We start from the raw sequence: 17551 nt of genomic DNA, 5'->3' as shown, positions 1-17551 counted from the left end.
TTTGACACAATCCAAAAAGACCTGAAATAATCTGTAAAACTCAGAATATATTATTCTTAGAGCTCAATTTAAATTAGGTAAGAGTGAGCTGTGGTTTCACCTTCAATAGCAGCATATAATGTATAGAAAATAAAAGACCAGTATGTCAGACGACTTAAGCCCAGCTATCACATAAAATTCAAAGACGCTTACCTTTAACCCTTTTCAGCTCATTCAGAAGCTTTAGGTAGATACAAGGTGATCACAAAACTTCTAGAGGCAGTCTGGTGTTCTTAATCTCATGCATTAGTACTTAAAAGTGTCCTGCAGTAATACGGTAGTTACACAGATCAGTAACACTTGAGTAGCCACTTCTGCTGTATTTTCAGTGGACTTTTTTACATTGGGTTTTGAGCGAGGCTCAAAGCACAAGCTCCAAGGCAATTCTCGTTTGTTAGTAATTGGGCTTTCTATGTTAGTGCAATACTTCAGGAAACCTTTAACTCCGTGCTCTTTCAATTCTAAGGAAGTAGATTTTTAGTATTCATTTGATCTGTCCTCTAGTTCCAAGGTATGGCACGTTATCTGTTCTGTCCTATTAAATACATTCATTAAGGTTATATAGCAAATGTGTGTTTCAGTGCTATTCCATGTCTTTGAAAAGGCATACCAATTAGAAATCATTTCTTAAAGCAAAAACATTCACAGCTGAAAAATGCACTGAACACAAATAGAAAAAAAATCAATCACCATAATTGTAATCCATTAATCTTTCACTTTCTAATGTGTTCAAACAAAAATAACCTTAAGGAAACGGTTACACTTTGTGGAGAACTAATGTGCAGTCTTCGTTCTCCTTGAAGAGACTGGACATAACTGGGTCATCTTTGGCCTGTACATTCTTCAAATAATAGTTTACTATCTTGCCATCAAGCTTGTACTGGTGAGGAATGCTTTCATACGGTTTTAGATCGAGGTCCAGGACAGAAACAGAAAAGGTGAATCTTGATTTCGACGTTAGTACCACAGGTCTTTGCTCAGAGCTGGAAAACAAAAGCGTATCGTACATCTGAGTCACCGAAGCTAACATTTTTCATTTGTGTATCCCGAGTCCTCTTGCAAAAGTGACTCTAATGTTTATCTTAAAACTTTCATGGGAGATTAAGAAAATAAACTTCAGCTAATGTAGCCTTTAGGAAACCAAAGCTCCAGCTTAACCAGTCTGAAGTGAACTTGCTGGCACCTCTTCCAGTCATTTTCCTTTCAGCTTCCACACAGCTTAAATCAAAACATCACTTTCATTATTACACTTTGATTATTGCCTTGTTTTTATTCTAATTAGGCAGCTGAAGGCAACTCATCTTGAGAAACCTCTAACACTAGGATGCTAAAGCAGAAAAATTGCACCTAGTTAAAACCATACTGTACATCTACTATGAACAGTCAATTCAGATTTCAACAAGGGAGTAAATATAAAACCTTAACCCTTTTTATCAACTTAGCACTCTTTAGAAACAGACATTTATCCTTAAATGTCTTAAATCAGAACTCCACCTTATTAATATGCTCACAGCCAAATATTTGGACACCCCCCTCCAAAAAACCCTACTTGTTTTAACAGTTACTTGAATTGCCTGAACTGTGCAAATGCATCTTCAACCTAGAAATGAGGAGGGGTCACTCACAAGCAGGTCTCTTACCATTCATCTTGTAGACAGGGTGAAAGGGCAATCATGATGGAGCAGTCTTTAGCAGTCATCGCTATTCTGTACTGCTGCACCTATACAACACAAAACCAACATGGATTTTCCATTAGATTTGTATTTGCCTTCAGTAAAGCATACCCTGTTCTTTATGAAAGGCATTAGTATACTCAGTGTGTTAGTATGTTGGTATTTTAGGAGCTGGAAATTATCTCTGTAACAGATGTTTAGCAGGAGCAAGTGGTTTTACAGCATCCTGTATAAGAATTGCACTTATTTCCTACAGATGCTTTTCTTGAAGGCCAAAAGAGCACCAGTTCATGCAAATGCTTCCTCAAACTAGAAAGGAAATAACCAGCTTTATTTTTCTCTCAAGAGCTGGTGCTAAACATGTTTGCTTCTGCTGTAAAGATACATCCTGGCACAATTAAGAACTTTAACCGTATAGACCTCTGACAAGCCAGTGGTGATGCTAACACGCTATCCATGTTTCTGATAGAGAGGGGTTTATTAAAATTGACAGACTAATTAAGCTTCAACACCACACACAGGAAAAGTACCTTTGTTAACGCAAATGCTACTGTCCCGTCATCTTCAGTTGAAAGATCTAGCAGCTTCTCATAAAACGCTTCATTGTAAGGTCCATCTATCTGTAATGTACTTCTAAATAAATTTTGGAAGAAGATTTACAGACAGACAACATGATTTTAGCAAGATCTTTCATCAGCAGTCCCAATACTCAGATTAGAACAAACCACCAATACCACCGATAAACATGGGAACAAGTTCATACTCGGAGATCTTAACACCATGACTCGACACTATTATTCTCATAGCACTTAAGATAGGCTGTTTAGGATTTGGTGTTTTGTTGTTGTTTTTGTTTTTTTTTTTTTTAAAGATGAATCATTCTTAATCCACTGCCACCTGTGTATCACAACAGGAACAGTAATTTTTTGCAAATATGGGCAAGATTCACAACGTGTAACAGTTTGCAGGAGCTCCCACAAGCCTTGCTGAAACTATCAGGGTGTATTCTCATCTGACCAGGCCCTGCTCTGCCCCAGCTTCATAACGTGCACTAACAAGGGGATGGTCTATTTGGACTCCTTCCTCCCTCTGTTAAATACCTGAACTCCTGCTGAAAAGCGGAACCCATAAAAGCAGGGTTTGCAGCACACATTTTCAAATTATTTGTTTCATGTACAAACATACAAGTAAGCCACGCTGCAAGCGATTTAAGCAGAACATAAGGCCAGTCCGTGCCCATAAGGTAACCCTTCAACCCGAGGGGAGCTGCAGGAGCCCCGGCAGCAGCGTCTGGCAAGTGAGGCCAGAGTGCCCTCATGCGAGCACCGGCTGGATTAACAGGCAAATCGCAGCCCGAGAACGTCAGGCTTTTTAAAGCAATTATTACTACAATGAATAAAGCTTTTTTTTGAGAACACATGTAGCAGCTTGCAACGCCCAGTATGTCTTCACCAGGCAAGAAATACCGTAAGATAAAGACTCCTGTGCCTCAAGTCACATTTGATCACTTGTGATGTGGGTTACAATCTGGAGCTTCCCCCAGTCACAGAACAGCAGGTACTGGGCCATTATCCACTCACCCCTTCTCTGAGATCTTGCAGGCACAGGCTGGATTGCTGCTGGGTATCAAATCAGGGGTTTGAGAGGGCAGATTGCAGGTAGGCCAACAGAGACTCAAGAATGACTCTAAAAATGTCATTATTACTGCAGATGTAGTCCTAACTCTGCAGGTACTGAAGGCAGGAGAAACCAACCATCCACTTTACCGTATCTTTCCTCAAATATACAACCTCCACTATTAAAGAGCAGCGCATTTTCTCTCTTAACCCTGTTGTGAACTTCCCATACCCATTACTTACAAATTCACGTCAAAATGACTGACATCAAAACTTTTTAACAATAAAACTCATGGTTTTTGTTACCTGGCATTTCAAGGTAGAAATTCAGAACATGCAACACCATGAAGGAAGGTTGTATACAACATAACAAGAGAGACCGAATGGTTGTGTCTGCATACCTGCTTAATCAGAACTGAAAAGAAAAGCCATCAAGTCTTACCTCTCTTCAGGAAATTCCTCTAAGTACTGTTCAACTCTACTGTACAAGGGATAGAGTCCTTCAATATCCAGCATGTCAAGCATCTGAGCCTGAAGGGTTTTATAAAGGAGACAACCCCTCGGTAAGCCAGAGCTTTCCAATTTATGTTTACCTAGAAGAAAATATATTTTCAAAGAAGGCAGACACGAGTGTCATCTTTGCTTCATTTTGCCATTACGTGTGCTTGTTCACAAAGGAAGTCCAAATACTCCTTAGACCAATCACAGGGTGAGGAAAAACGAAAACCACTTCGGTTTCCAAACACCAGTGTACCAGGTGCATGCACTTAACCTCACATTGAAACAGCACATATCTGACTGCAGAATAAAACACCTGGTATGCAACTCTATAAATTACCCAAAAAACCCCAACCCAAAACCACACACTTCCATTGCAATCTACTTGTTTTGAGTCTACAAGAGAAATTTTTCGTTATGAGTTTGAAGCCACCACAAATTCACCTGCAGAAGTATGAACTGTTGGCAGAAAGTAGTTTAGCAGTCCAGGTATTGAGTCCTTTTAATTACAGTATAAACAGATCTGTATTTGCTCTCATTTCTGTAAGACAGCCCCTAACGCAATACAACAAAACCAACCAGCAATGAAAAAGGTCTTCCTGAAAAGCAGAGTAAGAAACATGCTGTTTGTGCAATCTGGATAACTAGCAGCATCCTGAATAATTAAGAGCTTTACATAACTTATGCACTGAGGAATTAACGTGATTTACAGGTTTCCAACTCGCACTTCCCATTTCTTTTCCCTCCAGTATCCGTACCTGTTTCTTTACCAGGAGTGGAGTAGAAAAGAAAATGAGCTATACCCTGGCTGGCGAGGGCTGACAGGAGGAGCAGGGAAAGGCAGGAAGCAGCAGCCATGTAACGAACCAACCCAAGCAGCCAGACTTCATCACATGCAGCACAAAAATTCCCCAGTCATTTGAAATACCTATGCTGGTTATTAGCTCAAACTACTGTTTTCTTCTATTTTTCCTCTACCACTTTCTGAATTTATTTTTATCACGGCTATTAGGTACAGCACTAAAAGTGCTTGCTACAAGGTCATAGTAAAAGGAATTATCTAGGAGTTATGCAGCTCAGAACTAATTTTTAAAGTATGACTAAAACTCCACTATTTCTGTTCTCAAATGGGTAACAAACAGCAAATGAGAGAAATATGACTCGTTCTGTGATAACAGTTAATTACTGACAGTGCTCAAAAAATGATTTCTTACCATTTCTTACTAGCTCCTTATTAAAAGCACTTGCTTCACAGTAGCTTCTTCCTTGTGAAATGGGAACTGTCTTCATATCACCTGCCCTGCAGGCATCAGTACTACTTAGTAGTGTCATAGTTATAACATGGATTAGTTCTTTAATAATTGTCCTTGTACAGTGTGGTCCACTGACCAACCCATTGGAAGGAAAAAAGAAAGGTTTTAGGTGACAAGCAAGTTCGTTCCAATCGGAGACACAGTCCTGGTCATCTCTGCAGCCATAAATTAGTTCCCCATTCTGCAAATGATAAAAAAAAAAGAAAAAATATTTAGGCACTCCATGAAATTAAAGTTACTCATACTTAGTTAAAATATTAAATCTGATGCTTTGATTAAGACACAGCACAGAAAAGTGCAGACTGTTTAACAGTCTGCATACAGACAGACACATTCCCAGCCTCTTACAAATTCACCCTCTTAAGTTTAATCAGATATCACAGGTAACAGCCTTTGAGTTAGGACCAAAAAGCCCATTTAAGTCAAGTGCTACTTTCCCAACTTAATCAACTGTAAGTAATCACAATAATAAAAGTGAACTGACACCGAGTACATTTTCCTATCGCTTTTTTCTGAATAATGGCAATAGTGAAAAAGCACCATGTGAAACAATCTTCTTTTAAGAGCCAAACTGCAAAACGGAGGGCTATAAAAAGGGATAGAAAACGTGTGATAGCTACCTGTGCTAACAGAAAAAACGGGACAGCTCATACAAATTGAAGTAATTCAAATAGTCCGTTTAATACTGGAACAACTATAAAGAATCTTGTTTCCTAGAATTAATCTGAAAACCTGCACAAGCCATCAGTTACTGCTTTATAGTTTTCCGACATTAATGCCACAGAAAAGGTTATCTTTTTACTTCCTCTGTGAGGCACGCTGTGCACCTAGCTTGCATGAATGCTGCTGTAACAGTAAATTAAAAAAATACTTGCAGCACATGCAAAGTTCTCTATCTTCTTCCTCCTGAAGAAGCACATAGAATTTTGAAACTTTGGTCATCTTTAAAAGTCCTTTTCTATTAGTTGTTCCTTGGCGACTCTTTCAGACTAATTATAGTTCTGGGAAATTACTACTTACCTGTCCTAAACTGAAATCTAACTAAGAATTTTCCTGGTTTTTGGTGTTGGCAAAAAAAAGCAAAGAGAGAGATTTGATTGTTTACCTTAAATATTTTCAAGTTGTTCTGTGCCTCTTGTAATAAGCTCTTCAAAGCAAAGTGCATTCTCTGTTTATTTCTAGGGGGAAAAAAAAAAAACCAAGAATATTTTATCACAGCCTTTCGATATTCACACACACACACCTGGAGGGCTCTATGGAATCAGAACTGCACACCTGAACTGAACACAGCCATTAAGTGTGTTACTCATGCTGAAGTCGCTGCAAAGACAAAGTAACTACTTGCAATTAGAACTTCGAATCTGAGTAAACTAAACAGCTCTTAAATTTCATGTTATGTTGCAAAAGGCACTGGTACATTAACAAGCAACTCTGATTCCTGAAATAGGTGTAAACAGGTAAATAGCACCAGAAATATCCCCTGTAAAAGTCGGACAAGCAGGCATAGATCATCCTTAATACTACAGTGAAAGTCAAAGTAATCTGAGAGGAATCTGCAACATAGGTATTTGGACAAGAACATAAACTCAAGTTACGCACTTCCTTACCCTGAGAAGAGATCCAATGGGCAGTATTTACTTGGTCGCTTCCATTTTCCATTCGCTACCTGTTGAAAACCCATACCACTGCTGTTAATCACTCTTTCTGGAATAACGACTCCAGTTATTTTAAGTCAGGTGTGTGGCACTAACATCCTGTCTTCAGAAGCCCCATAACATTTAAAACCTTTTGAACATGACTACTAGGGGGCCTCCTCATCATATTTAGCGCTCAAGTCACTCAAATTGCATTTCCAAATGGAAAACATGGAGAAAGGTCATGTTACATTACGATTAAGGCACAGTTACACGATTTCAGACACGTAAAGGACATTAGTCAAATGAATCCTCTGTGTGTTACATGCTCATGACACCATGCATTTGGTAAGCTGTGCTTGAAAAGAAATTTTACATTGGAGTTTACGCAATCAATAGCGTTAAAAGCCCTCAGCTTGTATTTGTTTGCTTCCAGCTTCCCACAGAACTTGTTCCATCTCTCGCTAAACAGATTCACACCCAGCAACTCAGATGCATATCCACCTACTATCTTTAATCATATCAGAGATTTGAGCAACAACACACGAGTTTCAACAGGAAAGCAAGACTGGAATAGCAAATAAAGCACAGTACAGTCAAAGGAAGGCACGATGACTGGAAAAAAAAAAAAAGGTTACCTTTAGATGCTGATGCATACAGTAACGACACACCTTGTGCTTTATCTCCTGTGAAACATGGCTGGAAAAAGGAATGAAGCCACATTTTGGCTAAAACAAACAAACAAAAAAAGATTGTAACTATAAATTTTTTTCTTTATATAAGGGCATACAATATGCAAATCTTTACAGTTAAAGGAAACTAAAAAACCCCAAATGAACCAGGCAACATCCAACACTTAAAAGCTTAATATATGTCACTGTATAGTATTCCAAATTATTTTAGAGTCCTCACTTAAGAAATAAGGACACACAAAACAGCTGTGGCCTACAAAAAAGCCTAGTAATATCTGGGAATTTCCCAAGTTTTGAAAGGCAAGGAATTGGAAGAGGGAGGGGGACATTTCATCCTATGGGTCACAGTGAAAGCAGTGAGTTCTGCCTTATCCCACGGCTACTTTCCTTGGAAACTGCTCTGGTCAGTATGTACTTAACAAATGCAAACCAACCCCCCAGAAGGATCTTCTCCTATTCATTACCTTAATCTCTATGCAGAGGATTGGCCGGTGTTCCACAAAACGATAGGTCTGCAGCCTGGTAAGGTTAGGAAGGCACATTGCGTAACCGCTAAGAGTGTCCATATCTTTATCACAGCGTGACTCTGGGGAAAACAAAAAACCCAACACAAACGTAGAAAGACAGGACAGGGTTTAGTAGGCTTTAGACTATCTTGCACCTGCATAAATCTGCCCTCCCCATTATCAACACCTGTTTTTAGTTTCCTCAAAACAGCCACAGGCATACAGAGTGTCTCAAGAGCTGCTTTTCATGGACAGTTTCCAGCTCATCCCAGAAAGGTATCAGCCTTTCCTGACAGCCAGGGAGTGCATTCAAGTGGCCAACAAGGTAAAGAGACTTACTGCTGTCTTCCAAGATGCGATCTCAGGTTTGCTTATTAAAACTGCATCAACTACCCTCAGTCTAGTCAAGAGGAATCAGTGAAAACCAGCAGGAATATCGTAAATTGTTCGGAAGTTCAGGAGAAACTGTAAATTCAAAGAGAACCTGCAAGTGGCTTTGCTCAACTCCTCAGTCTTTAGGTAGTCTCTTCCTAGCCATTCCAGAGTTTACATCAAAATAACAAGTAGTCAAAAAGGAACATAGAAGAGCAAAAGTCAGCTTCCACCTCCTCACAAGCTCACAACTTCGAACATTTCCTCTGCTAAGACCATCCTTTTAAAAATGGCATTTTTTAATATAATCTTGAGAAGACACAAAGTAGCAAAATGGTTTCAGACTAAGATTAAAAGACATGATGGAAATAAAGCCTTTAAATAACCTCCCTCCATAGGCATTCTTTGGGACAGAGAAAGGTCTGTGAAATTTTAATTCAAATTTAACAGGAACATACACATCTAGATTTTCAAATATCTGTGTTACTAGAGAGACATACCAAACACGTGTGTTATGTTATAGTTTCCATTGCTAAGAAAAATGTCCATTCTGAAAAATATATTCCAATAGAAAAAGAAAATATCTCAGAAACGGAAGCCTCATTAGGCATCAGCCTGCAATTACATGCTGTACTTCACTACGATGAGCAAGAAGAAACCTTCTTTCTCCCACAAAATGCTGGTGTTTGTTTTCTTTTTCTAAACTTAAGCGAAAGTACATCCAACGTTCAGCTGAATGCCACTTGCCAAATCAGACTGACACAGAAATGTGAAGTATTAGAGAAGTTCCTACGTAAGTTAGACAGGCTTATGTGAAAGGTAATAATAAAGGAAATTCTTTCCTCAGGGTTTAAAAAAAAAAAAAAAATCCCATTAAAAATGAACAGTGAGATTTGCTGTTGGAAAGCAAGAAATACTGTTTGGCCAGCTCCTCACAACCACATCTCTCCCTGTAAAGAAATTCCCACGAGCTGCAGACACACAAAATTTAACTTGAAGAAATAAAACTAAATTCTATCATTCACTTCTACCAGAGTATCATCAATTAGACACTATTTACTCTCCTTAGTTTTTCCAGAGTGCCAGAAACTGTTTCTCCAAAAGGTGAGGCCAAGTGTCCTCTGCTCTCTATTTGTAAATTAATTCAGTTTTTTCCTGGATCAAAAGGCATCAAAGTACTAGCTACAGTTACCAAAGAATTTAATACCACATTTTTCTTTAAGGAATTCTGCTAAAGCAGGAGTTTCTGGCCATTCTCAACAACATTTGAGAACATAAGATGAATGGACCATGAGGGACATTTTCTCTTTGCCCATTTTAGAGCCTACACCTCACTGTACTTTTAGCCATACAAGAAGATCAACGCACCCAAGTGTTGCTAAGAATTACAACACCAAATTCTGTAGCGCTTCGCTTCATACCGAGTGCGTCAGAGACTGCCAAACTTTGAGTCTTGCAGCACGTTTCGAAAGGTTTCACAAGGTCAATGCACGCTTACCTTGAATGCTTGTCCCTTTTAATCCCCACCTGTCCAAGAGGACTACAAAGAACGTGCTTGCACTTCACTGCTGGGCAGGGACCCCAGAGCACCATGTAAAAGTGGGGAGAAGTCAGGGCACAGCCCCATATCTCAGAGATGCTCCGAAACTTTAAAGGCAGCACAGCCTCTAACACTGCAACCCCTTGCAATGAGACATGCCAGCTATCAGCAGAGAGAGACGTGAAAAGCTGGAATGTTAAGCTGCACGCTGCTTGAGCGCTGTGACTCACAGGACACAAGATGCCTAGCCCCAAGTGAAATACTAACACTGAAAACAAGACAATTTAGTGGGGTGTTTCTGAAAGCATCTTCCTTCCAAGCTCTGCTGCACAGTCCAGAAGAAACTGATGGAATTGAAACAATTATTTCAGGATTCATCTTCCACCTCCCTCACTGACTTTTTATAAAAGACTTCACAGCAGGGTGAAAGCTTCTTCAAGAATTAACAAACACAGGCTTACAGAGGATCCCCTTCCCCAGTTTGTTCAAACTAGTATCAGATACAACTTTTAATTCTAGAACACACTCATTTTTTCACAACAAATTTTCAACTTGTCATTGTCTAAATATTGAAAAAAGTCTCCTCACGTTCTGAGGCATGGTGCTTTTTTACTTTACAATAAAGCATAATGCTTTACAGCTTGAGGCAGGCCCCCCTCTAACGCTATCCTTGGCACTTACCTGGCCTCTCTGGCTGAATTTTTAAACAGAGCTGTCTTACGAAGTCCAAAGGCAGTTGAATAATTTCCTATTAAAAAAAACACACATATATATTTCAACACAAAAATTAATATCCAGTTTAGGGGTCTTAAAATGGAATACCGAAGTTCAGTGGATGTTAAAAACAGCACATTACACTATACAGTCAGCAGCTTCTCCCTCTGATTAACCATCTATATGAAGACCTGTACCTGCAATCACATGCAATACTTACTCCACTATGAAAACCAAAACCTAATTTAAATAAATGCATGAGAAGGAGCATTTTCAGTGAAAGTCTAATGTGCATGAAGAAACCTGCATCATTTGTCCTTTTCACAAATGACAGAGTCCCATTTCATCCCGTCCCATGTCTCACATCCCACCCTTCCGAGGCAGAACTGTGTAACTTGAGCTCCAGGAGAAGGTGTACCTTTTTCACTCAGGTATCTGATGTTCGGTTGACTAGATCTGGCTGCCCTCAAGAACAGAGTGAGCGGTAAGGAAAAAGGTTACCTCTGTCTGCACAAAAACCTAGACAATTCACATGAACCAGATTTCTCCCCTTGTTTTGCAGTTAGTCTCAAAATCTCTCTCCCTCTCACACCTCTCACCTTGTGCAGGGCAAAGAAATGACCACTCTTCTCATTAGGAGCCTGAAATAGTTCAAACCACAGAGTACAACCCAATCAGCACAGAGCAGGATCTTTGTTCTCATCCAAATGCTCCTTGTGTGCGTATCTTGCTTGAGAATATCTGAAAACCCTATTAATTCCTTTTACTGGTATTCAGTGTTCCCTAAAGCCCTTCAGTGTTTACAATGCATAAGCCATTTATTTTATGAATAAAACATTTACCCCATGGTGAACATAGTTCTCCCCAAAGAACTGCTTCATGACATGTTTTCCAAAGTCTACAATGTTTTGCAGATGGTGTAGTATTTCCTCTGAAGTCTGCAAGACAGAAACATGGTAATTTAACTATGAAATAATGATAAACAACACTCGAGAATACAAACACATACTAGTCAGTGATTTAGCAAAGTACCTTAATTGCTCCACAGAGTGTGGTAGGTCAGTGCACCTTGAAATTAAACAAGTCACATGAAACATGTGCTACATCCATTTCCCTACTGCTGTCTGAGAGGCTGTGATAACCACGGAAACAGCCAGAAGAGATTCTCCTCCTTAAGTTTCAAGGGGAAAAGGACAGAGAAAATGAAAAAGGTGGAAGAGTGGAGGGTTACCCAAGATCTACTCAGTCTTTGGCCATTATTCTTAAAACAGCTCAGAGAACTGTAATAGTCAAGAGAGATACACAGCATGCCTTCCTACGAACTGCTGAAGTACAGGAGAGGCTTTGCGTGTTATAAAATACTTCGGCTGGAGATTTGGAAGAGAATGGCTGCAAAGACTGAGCCACGTGACAAACCTCTCCATGAACAGGTACAGAATTTGCCAAATCCTGCCCCAGACAATGAAAAATCTTACTATAGTGTCATCTTCTGTTAATTTTATGTTATGTGTCTATAAGGAAACACCAAAGTTCTTCCCCAAGACAAAAATGCCAAGCTAGATAGAAACAAAGCTAAACGAGTGCTGGAAGCAGGACAGCGACATCAGTGCGGTCTGACTCTGACAGGCTGCTGCTCGTTAAAGAGCTAGCAGAGCAGCTTTACAACAATGTTCCCCCATTCCCAGCACTGCAGCACACTCTGTCTATAGTAACAATTAAATAGAGTGCAGAGAACCAATCTCCAAGCTTCAGCGTCCTTTGTAACACAAAGCTTTTCTGGAAAAACCACTACATTGCCTAGCACTGTACACTATAAAGCACTGAACCATATACAGTTACTCTTCAGATTAAGTAACAGTGGAGGGAGAGAAAGTGCAACACTCATGACCAAGTTAGAAATATCAGAGAGGAAAAACAACACGAGCAGGAGAAAAAACCAAAACAAAACAAAAAACCCCACACCAAGCAGACCAGAGAAAAGCAAATAAAATGCTAGGAGAATATCACATAATGGCGAAGTCTAGAGAAAGGAGGAAAGACCACATCCAACACAAATTAAGAATGTTTATAGGTAAAAGGAGATTGTCACTAACCAGGCAATCTTACTAACTTTGCTTTATAATACCATCATAACAGGTAGATCTTTTTCCCAGCCGGAAGGGTTTGCTCCGTAAGAAACTTGCACAAGTTGTGTAGGACTAAGGAAGATTAGTCTGTTGCTGTAACACAGGTCTGCTAAGACTACATACCAAGTTTAAACCCTTCCTCTAGCAGGATTAATTTTCCAGTGTGAAGCAGCAATACACAGTACTACAATACGCAATAATGTTTCTCAGAAAGAAAAGTCGCTACAGTAACATACATTGCTATACGCTTACCTCAGTAACATACCATACTACATACTTTTACTTACGTACGCAAAGCACTAACCAAAAAACCCAATCCTTTGGAGCAAGTAGGGAAAGTACAATTTTTCCAAAGTGCTTACACAGCATTTCCATCACTCTCTAAAGGCCAGGACAGCGCTTATTCTTTAAAATGCTTGGCATATTGTATGTGAAGTTGTTTCTCAGAATGGCGCTCTCTGAATCCTTTTAAGAGAGCCAAAATAAGCTTGGAGTCTCTTCACAACAGGCAATCTTCCACTGCTTGAGTCTTAGAACAAGACACACACCATGATGCCTGAATATCTCTCTCAACTGCAGTCATTTGGTCTAAAGAAGTGTATTTAAGAAAAAATAATTAACAGGCAACAAGATGTGCGAGCAGGCCACCCACATGGGTATGCAAAAGGGTATTTTAGAGCCGCATTGCTCAATCTGCGCTTCCCAGGAAGGCCAGTGCCCCCACCACTACTGCTGAACACTCCAAGGTCCATGACAGGCAGCCGCCGGCAGCCCCAGCTCCCTCACCCCCCTGAACCAGAAGGCAGAGGAGACCACAGCTGGGAAGCCCCTGCTCTGACCCCGAGCAAGCTGCAAACGCGCTGCATCCATCTTCCCTCAGGTTTCATTTGTTGCAGGCTGGGGAAGAGGAAGTTACATTGCAGCGGGGACCATCCCCCATCAATATAAAAGATCAATAGTTATAATAGGCATCTTTCTCACCTGATGAAGTGGGAAACAGCAATTCTGAGCACATACTATAGCAAGACTTCAATTCATATACAGGTTTCTGCCCTTTTAATGACAACATAACCCTTTCTTTAACTTACACAAAGTTAATGGTGAGAAGGAACGTTGCATCATTCGTACAGTAAGAGAAATCTCAGCTAATTCCCACTTGCAGGTTATTCTGACCTAGTCTGCTGATGTACACAGTACCCACAGGCCTTTTTTTTTTTTTTTTTTAACATACATGTACGTATATACACACATAATGGGAAATAAGCATTTCGGAAAATCGGGACATTTACTGCTACTACAAAAAAAGACTCACCAGGTAAAAAGATCAATATAACTTCAAAATTACAAATCAAGCCTATGACACCTACTCACCTCCTTTTAAGAGCAAGCACATTTGATATACTCTAAGCAAGCAGCAAAAAACAACAGGCTACTGGAGCATCACCTTTCAACATTAAAAACATGAAGATGAAAAGCTTTTGAAGGACCCGTCATTACCGCCAGCTCATTTAGCAAACCACTAAAACTCATCAAATAGGTTCTATATAATAAAAAGGAAAAAAATTTATTCGTGCAGAAAACTCATTTACTAAAATTAGCAATATGCAATTAGAATCATTCCACAAGTCCTGACACTTGACTTTCTACTCAAGAAATGCAAGCCTCAGAGTTACATTATTGATTATGAGTATTTTTCATTAAAACACTGGATTGTAACAGTAAGATTACAATTTGCAGTAACACCACTTTGTTTAACTACAAGTTATCTAGTCCCAAATTCCTAACCAAACAGTATCAATACAAAGCAGCATCCAGACTACTTTACCTCTTCCAAAGGAGCTAAGCAGCAGAGACTGAGACGCATTTGTCCACATCTGAATTTCAGTATGCATCTTACTAATATTTTCCTTCAACTGCTTCTTTCAGAGTTCTTTACATCAGATGAGCTACAACATCATGCACAGATATATTACACTTGATATCCTAACTCATCTCATACTGGTGAGGAATATAGATTACACCTTAAAAAAAAAAAAAAACCACCACACCACACACAAACATTTTCTCCTCTACAGCTGTTATGTTGCTACATCCAAGTTTGTCCCAAAACACTGATTCTCCAGGACCCATTTACAGATCTGAAGATAAACATTTAGTCTTCTGTTCTGCTCCAAGAAAAACTGATCCTTCTTTTTTTTTTTTTTAAAAAAAAAAAAAAAAAATCAATCACCAGAATAATATATTCAAATTACATAGTCTTCTGTTTAGAGGGTAAAGCCAGAAGGGATTGTATATCACAAAGTCCACACAATCACAATACAGGGCAAATGCAGAATGCTGGAGCAGGCCACAAGCCAGCTCTCCTCAAAATGCAGCACTTCTAGACTTAACAGGGGAGTTTGCTCTGGTAGCATGAATTTATCAATCCAGAGCGTGAACTTAAGACACTGTTTAAAAGGTTGGCTTTCAGAGGTACACTCTGCCACTGCGTGCATCCACAAATAGCCTTTTTGCCGCTACAACAGTAAGGAGAGAGAAGCCTGCCTGTCTGGGGCAACTCCAAATGGAAGTTTTGCTAACAGTTTCTAAAAAAACAAACTCTTGGTGCTTCATCAGCTACAGCCCACAGGAATACCTACCACGATCTTTCTCTACGCTTGGTAGGATTCTGAGCGATTTTACTAATCTGATTATGCAGGGGGAAAAAAAAAAAAAACACCAAAAAAAAAACATTCAAGAGCCTGAGCAATGTTCAAATAGTAACAGAACACCATGCCCAGGAGATTTTTTTTTTTTCCCTTGTGTTTTCGCTACCCCAATCCAAAAAAACTACATGCATGCCAAAGCAGTCCCCAGTAGTATTATCAACTTCAACACAGTGGTGGGTAACTGTGAAAAGTCACTTCCTGGCTTCCTTTGTGACTTTGTCATACTATGTCAAGTTTTACAAACAATTACTATGCAACAATCTCTTTGGACTTTAAAAAAAAAAGAAAAGAAAAAAAGGCTGGCACTCAGTGTTTTGTTTTCTTAAATAAATGGCAATAGACTGGGTTTTCGGGGGGGAGGGGGAATGTTTTTTTTTTTAACTTAAACTTGTGGTCTAATTCTCCTTTGCTGTATTAAAAATTGAGATAGGCACTGTTTTCCTTTCTTCCAATCCACTGGATTCTTCCCTGTTCTCGTAAAAACTCTAAACATCATTATCTCAGACTACTACAGAAGCACAGGGCACATTTTTTAAATCCTGCCACTATAAGCAGATCAAAAACTTATCTGAATCACATTTTAGTTTTACCAGACTTTTTTTCAAGTAAAATAGTAGCAGAAAGGCCATCAAATAACTCATATGTACAGTGTCCATGGGTTTTACTTTCCTCTGATCTACTTTAGAAACTTCTCTTCTGTCCCTTGTTAAAGTGAACATATTTCTCATTCATCTTCCTCATCTAAAGCAAACCGCCCTTCCTATACATTTACTTTACATTCATACTGTTTTCTTTTTTTCCTAAAATTAAGCACTTTTCCCCAGCTCTCAGTACAGCCATAATGCTTTTTATACTTCTTTCTCATCAGAACAGTCTGCCACTGAGCCTCACAAAGCCATATCTCAGAAGCTGCCGTAACTCAAGCCATTCCCTCTCCTTCCAGTAACACACCCTGAAGACTACTCAAGGGGTTGAGAAAATGGCAGCATTTGAACCTCCTGCCTCTTGTGCTCTTTTTTTTTTTCCTTTGGAGCACTGTGTTGAGACTGAGCTTTTCCCCTTCACCTTTGATTCTTGATCATTTTTTATCCCTGTTAAAGCAAATCTAAGGTAACTTGCTTCAGTTCCTTCTCAAGCAGAAAAACCTCCTGCCACAGCCCAAGAAACTGGCAGACTGTGTCCTGCCATGTTCTTTTTGCAACACACAGGACACTAAAATCACTCATTGACAAAAGCTATTCTGTGAATATTTCATATCTCTGTCCAAATGCCATGGCTTTTTAGCTACTTTCGCAGACCTTTATCATGGCACCAGTCCTGTGAGTCTTTCGTTTCTTCCTCAGCATCGCCGCACTCTTGTGCGTTGATATGCAACATTAACACTTTCTCCGTTGCCACAACTATCCTTAGAGAAAGCCGTACCTTCTACGCATCACAGTCATACAACCTGCCCCGCACAAAGGTCTTGATATCAGCAGTCACATAATCTTAATTATCTAAGAGGACCTCAAATTTCCTCCTGTTGCCAAAATTCCTGAAACACAAGCGTATTTCAAAACATCCCCCTATTCTTACCCCTATCGCTCAGTTCTTTCACAGGTTTCCCATTTCTCTTCAGACTGGTTATTAGCTTACCTGGGGGCTTTCACCAACAGTACATGTTGAATCTTACCTTATTCTGGTTTGGGGGGGACTTCAAAAACCGCAGCACCACGCAGCGCTGAAGACAGACAGAAAAGAATATGGTTTTATTAGCAGTTAAGTAAATCATCATTTCTGAACAGCACAATCGTCCGATTCCCCAATCTACCTCATCTGAGAAATCAAGGGAGAAAAAAAAAAGGCAAAATAGGCATTTTAGATGGTTATTTCACTCAACTTGAAATCAAATACATCAATGTCTGTTCCCAAACTTGCCATCACTTTAAGAAAGCAGCCACTCTGCGCTTGTAGTCACCAAGTGTACGGGGGAAATAATCCCTTAACTTCTAGCACTGATCTAACAATCTGGTAAAACACAGCATCAAACAAACAGAAAATCACCCTTATCATTTTTGCACCAAAGGGAAAAAAAAAAATGCAAGACTCACTTAGACATCATCTGCATCTACAGCATCAGC

At 39.5% G+C, this 17551-nt stretch overlaps 1 protein-coding gene across 1 annotated transcript in view; it reads right to left on the bottom strand.

Annotated features, from left to right (window-relative positions):
- Positions 1 to 796: 796 nt before the first annotated feature.
- IPPK (inositol-pentakisphosphate 2-kinase) overlaps positions 797 to 17551 on the bottom strand; it is a gene marked incomplete at its 3' end in the record, with an annotated part of 30761 nt that continues 14006 nt past the window's right edge. Inside the window, exons 2-13 of the mRNA XM_082004862.1 lie at positions 17104 to 17151; positions 11440 to 11535; positions 10565 to 10631; positions 7930 to 8051; positions 7412 to 7501; positions 6747 to 6805; positions 6245 to 6317; positions 5041 to 5320; positions 3771 to 3921; positions 2243 to 2345; positions 1680 to 1759; positions 797 to 1022 (exon numbers count right to left, since the gene is read on the bottom strand). Of these exons, the coding sequence (XP_081860988.1) occupies positions 797 to 1022; positions 1680 to 1759; positions 2243 to 2345; positions 3771 to 3921; positions 5041 to 5320; positions 6245 to 6317; positions 6747 to 6805; positions 7412 to 7501; positions 7930 to 8051; positions 10565 to 10631; positions 11440 to 11535; positions 17104 to 17151 (1395 nt within the window). The remainder of the gene's footprint in view (positions 1023 to 1679; positions 1760 to 2242; positions 2346 to 3770; positions 3922 to 5040; positions 5321 to 6244; positions 6318 to 6746; positions 6806 to 7411; positions 7502 to 7929; positions 8052 to 10564; positions 10632 to 11439; positions 11536 to 17103; positions 17152 to 17551) is intronic.

The sequence above is a fragment of the Phaethon aethereus genome (genome assembly GCF_964289735.1).
Source record: "Phaethon aethereus genome assembly, chromosome: 11".
Lineage (NCBI taxonomy): Eukaryota > Metazoa > Chordata > Aves > Phaethontiformes > Phaethontidae > Phaethon > Phaethon aethereus.
This window is presented reverse-complemented; position numbering and strand designations above follow the sequence as displayed.